Raw genomic sequence first — 19,514 nt, forward strand, 5'->3', positions numbered from 1 at the left:
TTGTGTTTGCCTCAGTTTCCTCATGCACCTTCCTCCCAGGGTTGTCGTAATAATCAAATAGTATTTTAATGAGAAGCACTTAGCATAGAAGTACTACAAGAAAGCCCAAGACTGCCCTGGGGGAGCATGATTACCCCAAACACACATCTGGAATAAGAAGCTATATGTATGTGGAGGGAGAGAGAGAGAGACCAAGAGAGGAGGTGGGAGAGGCAGACGGAGGAAGGAGGAAAGACAGAGAGACAGAGAGAGGGGAAGGAAAGAGAGAGAGAGGGAGAGAGAGGAAGAGAGACAGAGGAAGGAGGGAAAAAAGACACAAATAGAGACAGAAAGGAAGGAAAGAGAGAGAGTGAGAAAGATAAAGAGGGAGAGAGACTAAAAGAGGAGGAGGGGGAAGGAGGAAAAAAGAGACAGACAGAGATAGAGGAAGAAAGACAGAAAGGGGGGAAGGAAAAAGGCAGACAGGGAGAAAGACAGAGAAGAGAAGGAAGGAAAGAAAGAGGGGAAAAGACAGATAGCCAAATATCTAGGTAGACTGGCAGACAGAGATAGAGACAGAGTGGAGGAGAAAGACAGACAGATATGGGCAGGTGAACTCTGAAGTCCCCCACGTACACGGAACAGCCTTTGGGCAGGTGAGTTTGGGGGCCCATGTGTGACCATTCAGAAGGGAGCTAGGGATTGTGAGAGAGATGGAGGTTCAAGTTGCACATCGATAACGCAATGTGGTGGAAAGAGTCAGGACAAATCCTGGTTCCTGCCATGACTCACTTGGTCACAGAGCAAATCACTTCCTTTACTAGGTCCCAGTTGCCCCATTAGTGAATTGGAGATAATAACCACTGCCCTGATCATCTGATGTGGCCGTTTGGAGGAAAGCACATTAAAGCATTAATGAAATTAAATGGCATGAGATGTAATACAAATCAACTTTGGATGGACAGGCATTGTATCTTATCATTTGTTGCCTTGATTTGATTCTACTTTATATTTTCTTTATTTAAAGAAAAAAAAAGTCCCTGAATTTAAAACTTAAAAACAAAAGGTTAGAAAACCCTTGTGCTTTAAAAATAAAAACATCCACCCTCATACCATAATAATAATAATAATAATAATAAACTCCTAGAAAGAACAAATTTAAAAATTACAAGTGTTCTGCTTTAATATTATATTCCCCTCTTCAGCTTTACCCTTTCACTGGATCAGTGCCAGTACTTCCTCCCAGGCGCACCTTCATCCTTTTCCTCCTTTCTTCTTTATCCCATACCACTCAGAGAAGTTCCTTCAGAAAGGAGACAAGTGGCTCACTCTCCTAGCCCAATCACTCGCCACCTGGAAGAGACTTCGGGGGTCTCTAGTACAACCAGTCCTTAAGTAGGGCCTCTCTAAACATCCCAGACAGTGGTCATCTGGCCTATGCTTTAAAAAGTCTGGTGACAAAGGATACCCCAATCACACCAGTAGTCCATTCCCTTTTTTCGTGAACAGAATCATTGTTTCTCCTATAAATTGAAATCTGCCTCCCCTCCCTGCTCTGGCCCGCTCCCTGCCCATCCTCCTATTCCCTTACCCCTTTCCCACTCCTAATTCTACCTTTTGAGAATGAGCAGACTGGAACTAATCCCTTTTTTGGAGTCAATGCCGACCACCCTCCTTTACACTTATTCTAGCTCATCAGTGAATTTCCTGAAATGTTGTGCCCAGAAGCTAATACCCTCCTCCAGACGGGGGAAGAGGGACCCCAGCTGGACTGAGCCCTGTGGGGCCACCCCCACCTTTGTCCTGGAGGCTGTGGCCCCCTAAATGCAGTTTGGACTAATGTGGCATTTTTGTCTGCCACGTCACACTGCTGACTCACAGTGACGACCAAAAACCCCCATCTTTTTCCAGAGCAACTGTTGTCTACACCTGCCTCCCCAGCCTTCTATTTGTACAAATGCCTCTTCATGCCGTGTACCAGCAGGCTGTCCCCCACTCTCCTCCCAACAGGTTCAAAATAGCTCTGTTTTCATTTGGGCTTATATGTTTACTTTCCTCACAACAGTCCTGTGAAGTGGGAATTGTAATTAGGTCATAGGACTATAGAGGTAAGAGAAATTAAAAAATTTTAATTTCAAAAATTTCTAATGGATTTTATGATCTCCAAAATGCCTTGCAGTTTTCAAATCCTTGCTAGCCTATCACTACAATCAATGAGCATTTATTAATTGCCTGCTATGTGCAGCCCCTACCCTCAAAGAGTTTTAAATTCCAGTTCTAGACCTCAGATTCCAAGAATTAAGGCTGGCCCCCAAGAGAGGAGGCAAGTGGTTCTAAGCCTTTCCAGTCTCTGGGATGGGATGTCTTCTCCGCCCTCTGAGTCATTCCCCAAAGTCCCCCAGCTCTTCCTCTTTGTACTGGGTCAGGAGAGAAGGGCAGGAAGGGTCTGGTCCACAGACCACTAGAGATCTGAAGTTAGGGAGAGTCAGGGCCAATTCCCTCCGGCCCTACTTCTCTTTGATTCACATTCCCACTACGCCATCCCACTGGAAAAGAATGCACACAAACAAGATCATTCCTTCTGTCTTCTGCCAGCTGGCCTAGTCAAGGCAGGAACCAGAGGGCCAGGGCTATAAGCAACAGTTGATCCTTGGGGAGAGTCAAGCCTGGAGCCCCCCAAAGCCTTGGAGAGCCCCCAGTAGAAGGCCTGCTTTCACCTGATACCTGCAAGGGAGAGAGGAGCTCAATCAAACACTTATTAAGTATGGACCAACGTCAAGCTCTGGGGATTACAAGTACAAAGTCAAAAAACCAGGTCTTCCTCTCAAGATGTTTACACTCTGGGGAAGAAGGGATAACTTGAATACAGATAAGTAAAATAAAAAATTTAAATTTTCCCTGCTTGTTAAGGGACAGTATCTGAGTCCTCATCTGAAGTCTAAAAAAACAACCCTCCCATCCCATTCCCGACTAAAGACTGGAAAGGGTCGCCTTCCTCACTCAAACACTAGGGTGGAGCTAGACTGCCTCTGTTCCAACTTTACATAAGAGAGGGGTGCAGGAAGGGAGCAGGAGCCACCAAGTGGAGGAGAGAGGTCAAATTCTCTTTCATATGTCTGGATACCAGAGACTTCCTTTATGAAATCATAGCAGCTCTCTTCTCAGGGGAAAAAAATAATCGGAAATTGAGGGGATGCCCATCAATTGGGAAATGGCTCGATAAATTGTGATGGAATACTATTGTTCTATGAGAAATGATGAGCAGGATGCTCTCAGGAAAAAAACAAAAACAAAAACAAAACAGCCTGCAAGTTCCTCGAGGAACTCAAGCAAATTGAAATGTACTCTATACAAAGTAGTAGCAGTGTTCTGGGACGAGCAGCTGTGAATGACTGCTATTTTCAGTAGTACAACCACCCATGACTATTCTGAAGGACTTACGATGAAAATCCTGTCCATACTCACAGAAGGAACTGATTGTGTCCGAATACAGACTGAAGCATTCTTTGTGTCTGTACCTCTCTTTCTTTTTAACTTAATTTTTCTTGAGGGTTTTTTTTTTTCATTAGGATGGGAGATCTCTGTTTTCTTTCACAACTTGACTTTTATGGAAATATTTTGAATAACTTCATATGTGGTTTCTTAATTGTAGGTGGGAATAAAGGAGAGAACCTAGAACTCAAATTTTTTAAAAACAAATGTAAAAAAATTGTTTTGCATATAGCTGGAGGAAATCTTAAATAAATTAAATTAAAATTTTAAAACCAAGTAAAAGGTCAGTCCTGGTTTAGGATGAGCTGCAATTTAGAGGTTTCAGATTGCTTGGGAACAAGGTAATTCTTTGAAAAGGGAGAGGAGGTCAGGCTGGGGATGCTGGGAAGCTTGTGAGGGAGACTTAGGGCCTGAAAAGACTCCAGAAATTCATACCCGGGTGGGCTTCAGTTGGTTGAAGAGGCTGCGTCCAGGCCCAGGGGATTCTTGCAGATATGTTCCAGGTGGGAAGACAGAGGAGCCCCAGCTTAGGGCTGTCTGATTGCCAAAAGCCAGTATAGCATTTTCTGGTGAGAAAGAAGAGGGATATTGAGGGCAGGATCTGAGCCCCTTCTCTGTGGGCTCTCAGTTCTGTCTCCTGTCATCCCCAACCTCTTCTGTCCCATCCCCCAGACCCCACCTCTAGACTCGGAGCACTTACGGAGACAGGGGTTCTCCACAAAGAGCCCCAAGAAGGTCTCACATTCTTCAAGCCTGTTCCCGCTGGAGCTGCAGCTGCACCACGGAGCCACGGCGGTGCTTACATTGTCCACATAGTTGGGTGTGATGGGGGTCCCTGGGAAGAGAAGAAAAAGGCTGCCTGTCCCCTGAGGTGTCCCGCTCTACATCCACGATGCCTGAATAGATTCGGGACGTTCACATCCTCAGACACACAAACTCCGCAGCGGTCCAGGATGCTCATGCGGGGAGCCCCTTCCCAGTTATCCAATAGAATGCTCTATCCTCCTACTTAGGATGGACACCCACTTGTGTTCAGGACCTCCATCTAAATGCCCCCTTTCCAACACCCCTTTTGCCAGTGTAGACACACCCTCCGTCCCATCCAGATGCCTCCAGAGCTAGCCCAAACACATACCCGGGACAGCACCTCTCACTTCCTTTATACAAGAAGTTGCAGGAAAGACTCCCAAATTTAGGGGCTCAGTGGAAACACTCTGCCCCCCCATCCTCACCCCCAAAAAGGTTCTCTGTGGACGCTCTTCCCGCCCCCCCCCCCTTTAACCCGCAGGCTGCTGTAGCCGCTCCCTTCTTCCTATGCCCACGTCATCCAGAGAAGTTCAGCTCCCCGCCTAGATGGCTGCGTGGCTCATACCCACGATGCCGGTGTAGGCCCGCAGGCAGCTGGGAGAGTCCTCGCGGATGCATCCGCTGGAGGTGAGCAGGGACGGCCTGCAGGCGGCTTGGAACTCGGCCAGCCGGGACCTGGGGGGAGCGGAGGACAACGTCGGGCTCCCGCGGGCCGCGCTCCGCGGGCCTCCCCGGGCCCGTCCCCGGCTCACCTGCACACGTAGCCCCGGCGGCAAGCGTCCAGCGGCGCCAGGCAGTTGGGCTGCACGGCGGCGGGGGCGGCGCGGGCCGCGGGGCGGGGGCCGGGGCCGTGGGAGCAGGCGGGCACGATGGTCTGCCTCCGGCGCTCGGCGCACGCCGCGTCCCCGGGCCCGCAGGGGCAGAAGAGCAGCGCGTGGCTGAGCGCCGGCCGGACCCGGTCGAAGAAGCGGCGCAGGGCCCGGTGGCAGCGGGCCCGGGGGCAGCCGCGGGCCCCGGGCCGCAGGCACAGGGCCGCGTAGTCGGCGCGCAGCCGCTGGCACGGCCCGTCCACGTTACAGGCCTTGGCCGCGTCCAGGCAACGGTTCCCCCGCGGGGACGGGCTCTCGCCCTCGGACCCTGGTCGGACAGTGGGGGCGGAGCGAGGCCAGCTTTACTAGCCGTCCCCGGCCCTCCCGAAAGGCATCTCGCCCCGGGGCGGGAAGCTTCGTGTACGGCGGGGCCCGAGCGGAGCCCGGAGCCCGGAGACTTTTACAAACGAGCAGAACAAGGAAGAGGCACCGAGGCAGGGTAAACTGCCTCCAAGAGCGGATTATCCGCGGTGCAAATCCCAAGAACTGCAGCTGGCGGACTGATGCGAAAGGCGCATTATTCCCCAAAGTGGGGGGGGGGGGGGAGCCAAACACTTATCCCAAATCTTAAATCAGGGTTTCCTCACTTGGGATTCACTAACTTGATGCTGAAAAATATTTTAATTACAACATTTCGATACAATCGGTTTCCTGGGTAATCCTGCGGATTTTCTGCATTTAAGAGCAGCATCCAGAGAAGGGGGCTCTAGACCTCACCAGACCGAAACCCATGGCACCCAAAGAGCTTAAGAACCGGGCCAGAAGATCCCAGTGGCAGAGTATTTTAAATGACTAATACAGAGTGAGCCGTCCACAAAGAAGACTGCCTTTCCCCAGCATGGCTGTCCTTGGCTCCTCGCTGAGAGAAGATCTCCAGCAGTGAAAAGCTTATGTAGCACCTACTATGTGCCGGGTTCTATACAAAGGGCAGATTCGAACTCAGGTCTTCCTCAAGTAACTAAAATACTCCCCAGGTGCCGCTTGGCCTGGGAACAGGGAAGCAGAAAGGAGGGTGTTTGGCCTGCGAGGGCAGGAGGGATCCCCCGTCGGTGGCCTGAGGAACGTTAGGTGCTCTCTGGACTTGGCAGCCCTGGGGACAGCTGTTGGGGGTGGGGAGGATCAGTGAAGAGAGGCTGACTCTGAATGGGGGACATCGGAGGCCATTTGGGGTCTCGGGGATGGCTGAGGGCTTCCGTGGGGCGAGTACCTGCCGTAATGGCTGCCAATCCAACGTAGTCCAGATCTCTAATGAAAGGCTCGTAGGGGGAACTTTCTAGCAGCATTCCTTGAATTCAGAGAGGGGAGGGAAGAGGGAAAAGAGATGAGCAAAGAGATTCCGAGCTCCGAGGCTTGTGTGAGTCTTGCCTCCCCCCAATCTGTCCTTCTTTTGTTGTGATCATCCTTGTCTTGCTCAGAGCGCTAAACCACCTCCGCCCACGCTGAGTCTTCCTCAAACGTGCCCAGGCAGAGGGGGAGGGGTGCTTCTCTGGGGAGTCCTGATCTGCAGGGAAGCCTGGGGACCCATGGACTTAGCAGGGACACATTGAGTCCGCTATATTCCCAAATGTGTTTCGAGGAAAGCGCATCAAATCCAATGAGCTCTTCTTAATCCTCATCTTTGACCTCTTTCCAGCATCTGGCAATTATTGACAACTCTGCCCCTAGATATTCCTTTTATTTCGGGGATGCGGGCAGAAGGTTCTGTCTTTATTCTCTCTTCCTATAAACTTTTTTCTTTGCTGATTCATCTTCCTTTTCCCACTCCCTAAAAGTGAGCATCATTAACATCCCTTACAAGTGATTTACTCTTCCCTGCTGGAAGACTTCAGAGGACAGGAAACTCCTTACCAAGACAACACTTCGGGTATTTCTCCTTTTCAGAATGTTTATTTTTATCTGAAGACAAAATCTCCCTTTCGGAAACTCTCACTCTGTTGGAGAGGCATAAGATGCTAGCAGAGAAACAGGAAAGACCTGGATTTGAATCCCCCCACTAACATTTTTTTTGGGGGGGAGTGAAAGACCTGGATTCAGATCCCTCCCCTAACACTCAGTGACTTTTGGATAGAGACAAGTCAGTTAACTTTTCTAAGCCTCAGTGATGCTCAATGGGGATGATGAGACTTTTAGAACCTTCATCAATCACAGGGCTATTTTAAAAGACTTAAATGATCAAACATATGTAAAGTGCAGTAAAAGCTATATAAATGGCCGCTATCAACAGACAGGTCCCACATCTTTTCCTTTTCTGTTCCCTATGGGACCCCCAATAGTGAGTTCCCCAAAGCTGGCTCCTGGGTCTGAGCCTGTTTTAAGAGCAAAAGTTAGCCAGGGTGTGAGATAAATAGCAGGGAAGGAGGAGAGGAAAACTAGGGCAGAGTCAGGGATGTCTGTTTGGACGGTGATACGGGGAGGCAGAGACTGAGGGACTCCAGAAGATGGAAAGGCCAGAGCCAGAGGCAGAGGACCCCCTGGCCCACACTGACCTTGTGGGAAGGTGTGGCGCAGGCTCCAGTACACACCCAAGCAGTCCTTCTCCCGTTTCATGCCCCGGCGACATCGGCAGCCAGAGAGAGTACTGGACAGCAGGGCTTGGACCGTGCTCTGGCACTGATTTTGGGCATCGGGCCCCAGCCTGGCTGCCCCATCTCCAGCCGCACACTGGCGAAGGGTGCGGAGACGGGCGCTGCAGCCGGCATCCCGGGCACAATGCTCACTGGCTCTCAGGCAGTCCTGCTCTCCTTCTGGTCCAGGGTCTTGGTTTGGACTCAGGGAACCAGAACCTGAACATGCCTCTGTGCCACAGGGAGGGGGAAAAAGAGGAGGAAAGAAGGAGTGGGAGAGACATGGACAACAGATAGACAAGGAAGGGAGAGGGGAGAGAAGGGAAAAGAAGGGAGGGAAGGGAAAGAAGAGGGAAGAGAGAGAAGGGGAGGTGATCGTTAGCACCAAGAAGACAGACCCACTCCATCAGTCTCTTTCCCTGAGGCCTAACTCTTCAACACTGCTTTGCTCTTCTCATTGAAAATGGTCTCCACATGCCCACCTTTTGTACCCAAGTTCTTAGTGTCAAAAGGAAACAGAACCAATTCACCAGAACCCTTCTATTTGGCAGGAGAGGCAAGACCTACTCTTGGTGAGTCCCGAATGTGATGAAGAAACAGAGGGAAAGATGATTGGGCCAGCTGGATGGGCCATGTTTATAGTGTTCACAGTTACAGGTGATAAGGGGAGGAGAAATAGAAATGAGCATTTTCCAAGAAGACTGGGCATGGAGCAGGGAGGGAGATGACCAGGGCAGTGACATCTCCTTCCCCATCCACTCACCAATCCACCAGTCTAGATGTCAGCTGAAGAAACCAGCATTTATTCTGAGGTGGACCATCTACACTGACTCCGGTAGCTCCACAAGCATTGTCCAAGATAAGGAAAATGAGGGCCATACTGTACTTTGTCCTGCTCAGATCATATATGGAACATTGTGTCCACTTAAGGATGGACATTAAAAGCTAGGGCTTATCCAGAGCAAAGCAGTCTGGGCGGGAGAAGGACCGTGCTCTATAAAGAACAATTGACAGAGGCCAGGTGTGTTGTAGCAAATATAGGCTGATCTTGGCAATGAGCATCAGGGTTCAAGGCCCCATACACTGAGTAATTTTCGGCAAATCATTTGACCTCTCCTTGTTCTCAAGCAACTCCATAAGACTCCAGATTGCAGAAAAGATGTTGGTCTGCACTGATTAAGGAATCCTTCCCAGGAGCTCACTCTAAAATCAGAGATATGTATAGAAGAGTTGCACATGTTTAACATACATTGAATCATTTGCCATCTAGGGGAGAGAGTGGGGGAAAAGGAGGGAAAAAATTAGAACATAAGGTTTTGTAAGAATGAATGTTGAAAATTATCCCTTTATATATTTTGAAAATAAAAAGCTTTAATTAAAAAAAATCAGAGGTTTGGGTTAAAAAAGGAAAAACAAGAATTGAAGAAACATGGGGTATTTATTTAGCCAGAAGAGAAATCCATTGAGGAAGGGATTTGAAGGGCTAACTGTGAAATTCAAATTTGATGCCAGGAAAAGGCTTTTTAACACTTAGAGCTGTTCTGAAAAGGGTTGGCCTCTTTTTGGGGGGAGGAAGAAGTGTTACCCTCCTTATCCCTAGAGGCCTCCAAGCCAAGGCTGCTCAGCCTCCTGTCCAGAACACAGGAAGGAAGATCTTATTTCATCAAGGATTGATCAAGTGATCTCTGAGTTACCTTCTACCTCTAAGAGTCTCCATGCTAAGTCTTGTGCCCATATCCCTGAGAAGGGCAGAGGGGTGGGCCAAGGCTGCTTCAGGACCTTCATGGAAAATAAAGCAATCGTTGCCCCATCAAAATACAACCCCTCCCTCAAAACTACATCCAGATGCCACCTGAAGGGGGTGGCTCCCAGCCAGTAGTCAGCTCCCTTTTTTCTGATTCTTTAGGTAACAATTACCTGTCTGTATTTTTCTCTCACCAGACTGGGAACTCCCTGAAGAGGCATGTTGATGTCTCTGCATTAAACCCTGGGTTGTGCATATAGTAGGTATTCAAAAAATGTTTGATTGAAGGAATAGAGCATAAGGTAAAGCAGATATTCTTAGCATAATAGTCAAGATAGGAAGGAGAATAAGGGAGTGTGGAGCTCAGGAGTCTCCTTTAAGAGATCCAGTCTAAAATTATCTTCTCTAAAGATCCTATGAAATAGAGGGAGAGAAATCCAGACTAGTGAGGAGAAATAAAGACACAGAAGGAAGACCGAGAGAAAGAGACGGAGAGACAGACAGGGACAGACAGACAGAAAACAAGGGAGGGAGGACATATCAGAAACACAGAAAAACAAAGACAGAAACTTATTTCAGAACTCTCCATTCACCCACTCTGAGTCACCTGGTCAGCTGGCTCTTCCCTGAATTCAGCATTCATTTCCCACCTCTGTGCCTTTGCCTTTAACAGCACATTAAGAATATGATGTGACCAATAATACCCTTAGCTTGGACTTGGCCTTTAAAATAAGGGCTGGAAAGCAGGAGACCAAATCTATGACAAAGAGAAAGCAAAAGGGAAGACATAGAGATTCTAGTTTCCTAGAAGGAAGCCTGTACTTCCACATGGCCAAAGAGGCCCTCCAGGAAACCATATTAACAGGGGATCCCCCAATTCCAAGGATGCCTGGAGACGGGACCCCGGAAATGAAGACAATGAAGACCCCGGGAATTGAACAATCCTGAGTTCCCGGTCCAAGGAGGACCCAAGTCAAGGAACAGCAAGGGACAGAACTATAGTGTAGCAGGGATAGGGCGTATTTTACTTCAATGGGAGGTGAGAGTTGGGGAAACTATGTAGATCCAGGAGAAAGGAGTTGGTGTGTTTCCCACTTAGTACTAGCAACTGAGTGATTTTTCCTTATACAAGAACCTCAGTAGAAGGGTAATAAGCTGGACAGATCTAAATAGGGCTCTAGGGGATATGGAGCTCATTGGGAAGGGAAGGAGAGTTGCCTTGGCTGCTCATGGGCATGAGTACAAATCCTCTGCATTTTGGGGTCAGGCTAAATAAAGCCTGTATTATATAGTCAATGTTAGTTCAATAGCTGATTTCGGTTCCTTATTTGATGTTATGTGAGCCCAAGTGCCTTCCTAGAAGCTGAGGGCTCTTTTGCCTTTTCTGTAGAGAGCTAAACCTTCCCTCACTTAAATCCAGCTCACTTGCCTGTCATGGTCTCACCTCCCTGATGTCGTGGTGCTCTTTGAGAACGAAGAACAGACAACGACAGGGATTTAAATATGATGTTTCCCACGCCCACCCACAAGCAAAAGCCACAAAGAATGTTTGTGAATGATATTCCCCAAGATTAAACAAAGGGGTCTATGTAAACCCAGAGCTTTGGTTCTGGGTCACAGGATACAACTAGATGGATGTTACCTGAGGTCCCTTCCAACTCTGACATTCTGCAAACCTATACAGAGGCAGGAGAAGGGAGAGAGACTGAGGCAGAGGGGGAGAGTGAAAGAAGCAAACCCAGAAGTAAGGTGAGAACTAACGAGAGGAGAAAAGTCCAGAGTCTCTGTCCAGAGACAAATGTGAGAGGGAGGAAATGGAGAAAGAGAGGGAGAGAGGGATGGAGGAGGGAGAGAGAAATTGAGATTGAAAAGTTCCTCTCTGCTAGACTAGAGGAAGGAGGAAGGAAAACTGTGATGGTGTGTCCAGGATTGGCAGCCATGGCCAAATATCACATTTGCCAGAATGCTCCCCAAGGTCTTAATACAGTCCCTGTTCATCAGTCCTTTCCCAATGGAGAGAGAATGATCTAAGAGATGGAGAGGGGCAGGTTTCTAATGTTGAGCAGCAAGAAGGAGCTGGCAGGAAAGGGCTGGGGGAAAATTAGCCCTTAAAGGCACTGGAACCCTAAGTTTGGTCTTTCCTCTTTCCAGCCTTCCTTCTTAGGAAGCCCAATTTCTCTGTACTCACAAGCATATTCCCCAAAGGGCAGGAGCCGCGTTTGTCTCCTCAAATCTGGGGAAATAGAGGCAAATGATAGAAGCAAGTCTATGGAGTACACTGTTTCATTCTCTCTATTTCCTTCTCTCCCATATTTATCTGTTGTTTTCCTTTGTTCTCGAAGAGCACCATGACATCAGGGAGGTGCAACCATGACACAGTTGGATTAAGTGAGGGAGGGTTTACATCTCTACAGAAAAGGCAAAGGAGCCCGCAGCTTCTATGAAAGAAGCTGAGTTTGGATGGTCAATCTGGATGGGTCCCCTGGGTGCCCAGGAAGTTGTGTGTGTATGTGTGTGTGTGACAGAGAGAGGGGGGAGAGGGAGGGGGAGAGACAGAGAGAGATAGACAGAGACAGTCAGAAACAGTCACAGAATCAGAGACAGAGAGACATAGAGACAGACAAAAAGAGATAAGCAGCAGAAAGAATGCACATGGGGTGGGGGCGCTGGACAGAAATCAAGACATTTAAGCAACAATGAGTTAAAAACTAAGAAATCTTCCTTTGATGATGAAAAAATGTACACTGGACTTGGAATAAGGGGACTTGGGTTCAAACTCCAGTCTTGCCACATATTATTTGTGTGACTTTGGTCAAGTCACTTCACCTAGCTGAGTCTGTTCCTTCATTTGAAATGAGCAGACTGGACTTGAAGGCTATCGAAGATCTTTCTCAGCTCTACTCCCTTGATGCTGTGAGTTAGGCAGGCGCTGTCCTAGGCAGGATTCTGAAACAGATCTCACGAAGGAACCCCCAGGACCTCATTTGGTGTCTCTGGGCAGGAGAGTCAAAACTAGCATCCTCCTCCCTAGCTCCCCCCACCCCCCAAAAGAGGTTCCTAATTACCCATCCTGCCTAACAGTTTAAAATTATTTCTAACTTTAATCCCTACATTTTGGGTTGTGATCTGTGTCTCGAAAAGGTGAAGGACAACAGGTCTCAGCCTCCCATCCTTTCGACCCAGCAGATTTGAGGGAGGGATTCCAAGCTCAGGGTCCCCAGAAGGCCAGGCTAATCATCTGGTCTTATTTTTTAATTCTCTCTCTGAAAAAGGGTCCCCTGAATAGAGTACCTCCCTCCCCAATTGAGACATGGCTGGGTTCGTAGGCATTTGTATTTGGGGTAGTACTGAGGAGAATCTCTATTCCCAGAATGCATTTCTTCCTTCCCTCCATCCCACTTCAGAGAAACCTGCCATCCAACCAATATTTCAGCCATCTGCTCTGACAGACAGACAGATGCTGATGACTCAAAGCTTGGGACAAAGGAAGGAGGAAAAGGGAGAAGCAGCACTAACAAAATTAATGAAAGAATTACCTCAGATAGGATCCCCAAGCCCTCACCAATCCAGGGAAAAGCTTCTGTGTGGCCCCTCAAACTCTTCCCACCTAAATCGGGACCGGATAAACAGATCCCAGATGGACTGGGAAGAGAAAACTACTGGGCACTGGCTGAATAGAACTGAAAACTAGATGGGTGGTGGGTAGATTTCCTAAGAACCTTACTGAGAAGGGCATGAAAGATTCCCAGAAGTTTAGGGGGCCCTGTGAAAAGTGGAGGTCCCTCTCATGAGTGCAGCTTAAAAGAAAGACTGTTTGGTCTGCAGGCAAGGAGGATGGGCAAGTCTTTTCCCCCAAGGAAACATCCCTGATCTGTTGCTGCTGTCACAGCATCCCAAAACCTTAGGGCTAGAAGGGTCATTAGAGATCTTCTACTCCAATCCCTAAATTTTACAGATGACAATACTTGGCTCCAGAGAGAGCGTGACTTGTCTCAGATCACAGAATTAATATATCAAAGATCAGACTTAATCCTAATGCTACAAATATGATTAAACTATTTGTGATCCTAAAATCTAGGATGTTGCAGCTGGAAAGGACCATAGTAATTAACTGGCCCATTACCCTTCCTCTCCCACTTCTACTTTATTGATGAAGAAGCTGAAGGAAATTAAATAAAATGCAGTAAATAATGGTTATATGATAGCGAGGGAAAAGTGAAAAAAATCAGATCTTGAAGATTCTAATGACCAATATCATACTTAAATGAATCTTTTGACCTTAACAAATAACTTTACTGCTCTGTATTTCAGTTTACCCATCTGTAAAATGGAGATAATGCCTTCAAATTACAGATAATGCCTTCAACTACTTATTTCTTGAGATTGTTAAGAAGATGTAACACCATGTATTTTGAAAAAGAAAAAGCTATTAATAAAAGAGAAAAAGAAAAAAAGTTGTTGCATCAAGCCTATGGTTTCTTTGAAATAGGGAATTCTGGATAAGTAGACACCTTTCAGCAGAGATCAGCAACCCATAGCCTTAAGGCCTATAAGTCTAGTCACCTTGAAAGGTTAAGTGACTGGGTCATAATATTATGCAGACAAGGTCACACAGCCTTATAAAGCCCTGCAGACAGGTTTATGAGAGGCAGGACTCAGACATAGGTCTTGGTTAATGTGCAGTTTCCTCATTTTACAAATAAGGAAACTGAGGCACAGAGGCTACATGTTTTGCCCATGGTCCATATAACCATGATGTATCAGAGGCAGGATACCCAGGTCTTCCAGTTCCAAGGCAATCTCATCCCTATTGCTGTGGTAACTTTCTGCACATAGCAGGCACTTAATAAATGCTAATTGAATTAAATTGAGGAAAGCATTTTATATAAGGGAAAAGTTCCTTGAATATGAGATTTTAAAATTTCACTTCTCAAGATCTCTATGATTTACTAGTGACCTCATGAGCAAATCAATCTCTTCCCTAAGCCTTAGTTTACCCATCTGTAAAATGAGAGAGTTAGTATAGTCCAGAGATTCTTAACCTTTTTGGTATCATAGATCCTTTAGCGATCTACTACAGCCTAGATACTGCTTTCCAGAATCATGCTTTCTAAAAATAAAAATAAAATTCTAATTGAAGAAAATGCTAGCCCTTAAAGGTTAATGAAAATAAAGAGCTATTTTCCCCCATCAAGTTTAGAAACTTTTTTAAAATCTATGGTTTTTGTAGAAACTGAATTAAAACCTGTCCTAGGTGATCTCCAAGCTCTCAACACTCTGCAACACTCTAATATAGAAAAGAGTCTTTATGTCAATGGCACCTGGAGCCTGAGAAGAAAGATAGGCTGTCAGCCAGAACTCTTTAGATCAAACTAGATAATATCTGTAAAGTAGCTGGCATACAAGTGCTTCATAAAAGCATTTCTTTCATAAATCGCTTTCCCTTAGGCTTGATCTAGGAAAGGAACAAGGTAAGAATTCCTCTGGAAAATCCCAGTCTAATCAAAGCTGGTCTGCAGCCACCATGGCACATAGGAGCACCAAGGTTCCTGTGGTTAAGATTTTCCCGAACTTTGTTTCATTTTATTTTTCTTGGTTGAAATTTTCTCTCATTTACCTGGTAAAGCTTTTTTTTTTTCTTTTTTAGAAACAAAAACATGGAGGGGATGGGAAGAGATGGCCACACCTAGGACTGGTGGTTACGAAAGGGGTTGACATAGCACTGTGTCACTTCAGATCTGGCACGAGGGTGAAGGAATCACCAAGGATGGAAGCACAAAATGATGCATGTGTCTCATTTGTAGATCCCACAAAGCAAAACTCAAAGCAAGATGATCCAAAAGGTCTCCTCACACCAGAAGGATACAGCATAAGGTGAGGCTTAATAGAGGTAAATACAACATCATTCCAACTTGGATTCAATAAGCCAATTTCCCATATTCAGGATGAGTGAAGCATGGTTGGACAGTACGAGTGACAAAGAGCTGAAGGTTGTAGTGGACTGCATTACTGGGAGTCAATGGTGTTGATTTATTTTTCTTAATATTTTGTTTAAAATTGAATGTGACCTTTATCTGCATTCATTAATAGGGATAGAGTGTCCAGAGCTGAAATACAGCCAAAAATTGAATGTGATCTTTATCTGCATTCATTAAGAGAGGCAGTGTGGTATAGCAAGAAGGGAGCCAGCTGTGAAGTCAGAGGAGATCTGTCAGATCTCTGACACACACTGGAGGCACATAGCGGGAGCTTAATAAATGGTTGTTGATTGACTGATGATGGTGGACTCTTCCGTCTCCTTCACCACCTCCACTTAGTTGCCGGGACTTGAAGATTCTAGTTCAGCAGCTCTTTCATCCCTCCCTGCCTCTCAGCTCTCATCACCACAACTCTCAGTTCTCTCATTCCTCTTTTTCTGGGTTATTGTATTACTAGTCTGAGCAGTCTCTCCCCCTCCATCTCTCCTCTCTCCCATCTATCTTTCTTATAGCCACTCAGATAACCTCCAGAAGCCATAATTCTGTCTACATCACTTCCCTCCCTCCTTCCCTCCCATTCCTTACTGAATAAGACGTAAAATTCCAACCCTGGCAGTCAAGGCCTTGAACAATCTCACTACAACCTATCCTCCCAGCCTTATCTCCTCCCATTCTTCCCATTTACTCTTCCCATACCAGACTACGTCTTTTACCTCTATGCACTCACTCATGGCTTGCCAGCCATGCCCTCATCTCAACCTTCTCTTCTTATAAAGCTAATCTCAAGTGCTACCTCCTCCATGGAGCCTACCACATACCCATTAAAGTTTGCAGATTGACCTCTTCCTCCTTCCACCTCTTACATCCTTTCTTAGGAAAGGAGTCATTCTGTTTGGCCCAAGTTGCAGAACAAAGGTTAATGTGTAGAATGTGCAACAGAGAAAAAGATTCAGGCTTCTCAAAGATTAGAGTGGTCCCAAAATAGAAGGATCTGCCTTATATGGGCAGGGGTTCTGCATCCCTGGAGCTCACTAAGCTAGATGAGCTGTTCAGTTCACTAACACTAACATTTATTCCATGTCCACTATGTATAAAACTACTTATATATTGAGTATTGTGCAGAAAAAATTCCTGTTTGATTGGGGATTGGGCTAGAAGTATGGGGAAGGAGCATTAGATTTGGAGTCCTGAATACCTCAAAGCATTCCCCCATTCTTCCTCTAGTGAGGATTCCTTGCAGCTCCATGTCCCTGTCATGCCCCGGCCTCACCCCTGCCCCTTAGCTCTTATGCTTGCAGGGGTTTCCACATGTGTGAACTGGGAAGGACTGGGGAGAACACCTACCACACAGAGAGGGCGGAAGCTGGTTCCCTCCTTGGACTACCTGAGTCTCTCCTCCCGCCCCCACTCTGTCCCTCTGACTCCTCTCCCCTGATCTGAAGCTTGAGTCCCTTGGCCCTGGACTCAAATCTCCCTATCACTCAACCCTCAGACTTTGAGGTATCAATACCTTGATAATTGCTCTGCTAATTACTTCCTGGGTGACTCTGGGCAAGTAATTTAACTCTCTGAACTTCAGAATCCTAATCAAGAAACTCCCCAGCGCTAAATCCCATCAGACTTTGAGGAACCTTTCAGTTGTGAGAATCTAGGATTTCCTCCCACCACTCTTGTCTCTCCTCATCGCCTGGGAAGATGCCATACAGACAGAGGGCAGCAGAGGCAGAAAGACCCAGAGACAAAGAGTTTTACTAATCCAAACACAGGAACCTCCTTCTCCAGCTACTAGGAGCCTCTGCCTGAGTGTGGGGAATATCAGAGCAGTAGAGGAGATATGGAGGCCATCACTAAGACCCTTTAGGCAGAGGAGGTGGACCCAGTAACGTACCTGTCCTCTGCCTGCCTTCTGATCTTTTAGTGTCTGAAAAGCACCTGCTACCCAGCCTCTAGCACAGCAAACTCTACCTCCAGAAGGGGGAGGCAGTTTTAGCAGACGTCCTAGGGAGCTGGTGTCCAAGCTAGAAAGAAGCCAAAGGGTCTGGAGGACTGTTTCCTCCTCTCCCTGCCCTCAGAACAGTACAGGTCAAGGGCATACAGCTGAAAGCACATCACCTTCTAGAGTAAAGACACTTGGGGAAACCTGAACAAGAGAAAAATGGTGAATAAAGGAAGGAGGGAGAGGCAAAGAGTATAAGACAAGGGGAGAGTCAGAGGCAGCCCTGGCAGAAAGAGAAGATAAATGAATTACAGAGGGAGGCAGGGTAGAAAGGAAAAGAGTTTGAGAGTGGGTGGGGAAGGAGAAAGAAACAAGCATTTATTAAGTGCCTACTGTCTCAATGAGCAGCTTAGTGGCGCTGACCTGGGTCCTGAAACAAGAAGACTCATTTTTCAGAGTTGGAATCTGACCTTAGAAACTTACCAGCTAGGGGCAGCTGGGTGGCAGTGGACAGAGCACCAGCCCTGAAGTCAAGAGGACCTGAGTTCAAATCTGACCTCACACTTAACACTTAACACTTCCTGGCTGTGTGACCCTATGCAAGTCACGTAACCCCAATTGCCTCCGCAAAACAATAATGATAATAATAATAGAAATTTATTCTGTGTGACCCTAGACATGTCACTTACCCTTGTTTGCCTGAGTTTCCTCATCTGTAAAATGAGCTGGAGAAGGAAACACTAGACCACTCCAGTATCTTTTCCAAGAAAACCCCAAATGGTATTACGAAGAGTTGGACATGATTAAAAAAGACTGAACAACAATATTCCAGATACTGTGCTAAGCGCTTTACAAGTAGGATCAATAATAGAGACTGGAAATAGAGAGATGCTACAAATTCTGACGTGTCTCAAGGCAGGAGAGCTGAGTTCGAATGCTGACTGTCTCACTATGACCTTGAACAAGTTCTTTCCTCTCTCTAAGCCTCAGGTCCGAGGTCTGTGGAAAGGGGCGGTGGGCCGAGCTGGCGTCCAGTGCCCCTTTCAGCCCTGGCAGAAGACGGATTCAGAAACATTTCAGAGACGGGAAGGGAGACGTGGAAACGGACAGGGAGAAGGGGTGGGGAGGGGGGAGACGGGGGAGCCCGAGGGGGAAAGCTCAGGCGGACGGGCTGCTGGACGGCAGGGGGAGGGGGGAGCGGGACCCAGCCCGGGATGGCTCGGGGACGCACGGACTCACCGAGCAGCAGCAGCAGCAGCGCGCACAGGAGGCAGCCCCGCTGCTCTGCCATGCTGACTAGATCCCGCCGCCGGCGCCGAGCCCCTCGCTCCGAGCCCGGCTGCACGTCCCGCTGCTCCTCACCCCCGGCCGAGGGGGCTCCTCCAGCGCCGCGCCGCTCTCCGTGCGCCCGGCCCCGTGCTCCAGGCGTCCCCTCGCCTTCGGTCTGCGCCGCCCTGCTCCGCGTCCCTCCCCGCCCCGGGAAGCCCCCTCCAAGAGCACCAGCCCCGCTCCGAGCGCCCAGAGCCGCGTCCCCCTCTGGATTCTCCTCCGGCACCCAGCCCTTTGCGCCCAGCCCCAGGTGCGCTCCTGTCCCGTCCGCCACCCGGCACAGCTGGAGCAGTCTTAAAGGGGCCGCGAAGCCTCCCCCACTCTTCGACCCAGCCTCTTGTGAGGACTCCTAGCAGCAAAACGTCCGCGCCACGCCCCCGTCCCCGCCCCTGCCCCTTAGCTCTATGCTCGCAGGGGCTTCCACACGTAAACTGGGAAGGACTGGGGAGAACACCCACCTCACGGAGAGCGCGGGAGCGGGAGCTGGTCCCCTCCTTGCATTACCTGAGCCCCCTCCCCCTACTCCCCCCACCCGGTTTGACTCCTGTCCCTCACCTGGGGAGCGCGCTTGACTCTGGCCTCAAATCTCCCCATCGCTCAACCCCCAGAGACGTCGAACTTTGGAGAAGCAATTTGGGGGGGGGGGTGAAAGGGTAGAGGGGAATGGCTAGCTACAAGGCTGGGGTCCTGGAAACTGCCAGGTACCATCTCCAGCCCCTACTGAGTTCCAGCACTTGGCAAAAAACGTCTATAGCTCCAAAGTTCGTGGTCTGTCTGGGGACAGAGAGCGGTTAGCATCCCAGAGTAGATATTGGG

The 19,514-nt window shown here is 48.1% G+C and overlaps 1 protein-coding gene across 1 annotated transcript; it reads right to left on the reverse strand.

Moving 5' to 3' along the window:
- Nucleotides 1-983: 983 nt before the first annotated feature.
- On the reverse strand, nucleotides 984-18,898 carry LOC141546011 (GDNF family receptor alpha-4-like). The gene is made up of 8 exons (XM_074273481.1): nucleotides 18,609-18,898; nucleotides 7,634-7,942; nucleotides 6,355-6,432; nucleotides 5,031-5,415; nucleotides 4,844-4,953; nucleotides 4,172-4,306; nucleotides 3,907-4,037; nucleotides 984-2,703 (listed from the first exon to the last, which is right to left on the reverse strand). The coding sequence occupies exons 1-8, from the start codon at nucleotides 18,658-18,660 to the stop codon at nucleotides 2,584-2,586; spliced, it is 1,320 nt and encodes a 439-aa protein (XP_074129582.1). The 5' UTR covers nucleotides 18,661-18,898; the 3' UTR covers nucleotides 984-2,583.
- Nucleotides 18,899-19,514: the final 616 nt, after the last annotated feature.

This window comes from Sminthopsis crassicaudata, chromosome 6 (assembly GCF_048593235.1).
Source record: "Sminthopsis crassicaudata isolate SCR6 chromosome 6, ASM4859323v1, whole genome shotgun sequence".
Taxonomy (NCBI): Eukaryota; Metazoa; Chordata; class Mammalia; order Dasyuromorphia; family Dasyuridae; genus Sminthopsis; species Sminthopsis crassicaudata.

What these genes read in the sequence shown, in the direction of transcription:
- LOC141546011 (XM_074273481.1), bottom strand. Translation starts at nt 18,660, where the DNA reads ATGGCAGAGCAGCGGGGCTGCCTCCTGTGCGCGCTGCTGCTGCTGCTG. An exon ending in GCTGCTGCTGCTGCTGCTCG is followed by an intron (nt 7,943 to 18,608) that starts GTGAGTCCGTGC and finishes CCTGTGGCACAG; the next exon opens with AGGCATGTTCAGGTTCTGGT. An exon ending in GCGCCACACCTTCCCACAAG is followed by an intron (nt 6,433 to 7,633) that starts GTCAGTGTGGGC and finishes TCTGAATTCAAG; the next exon opens with GAATGCTGCTAGAAAGTTCC.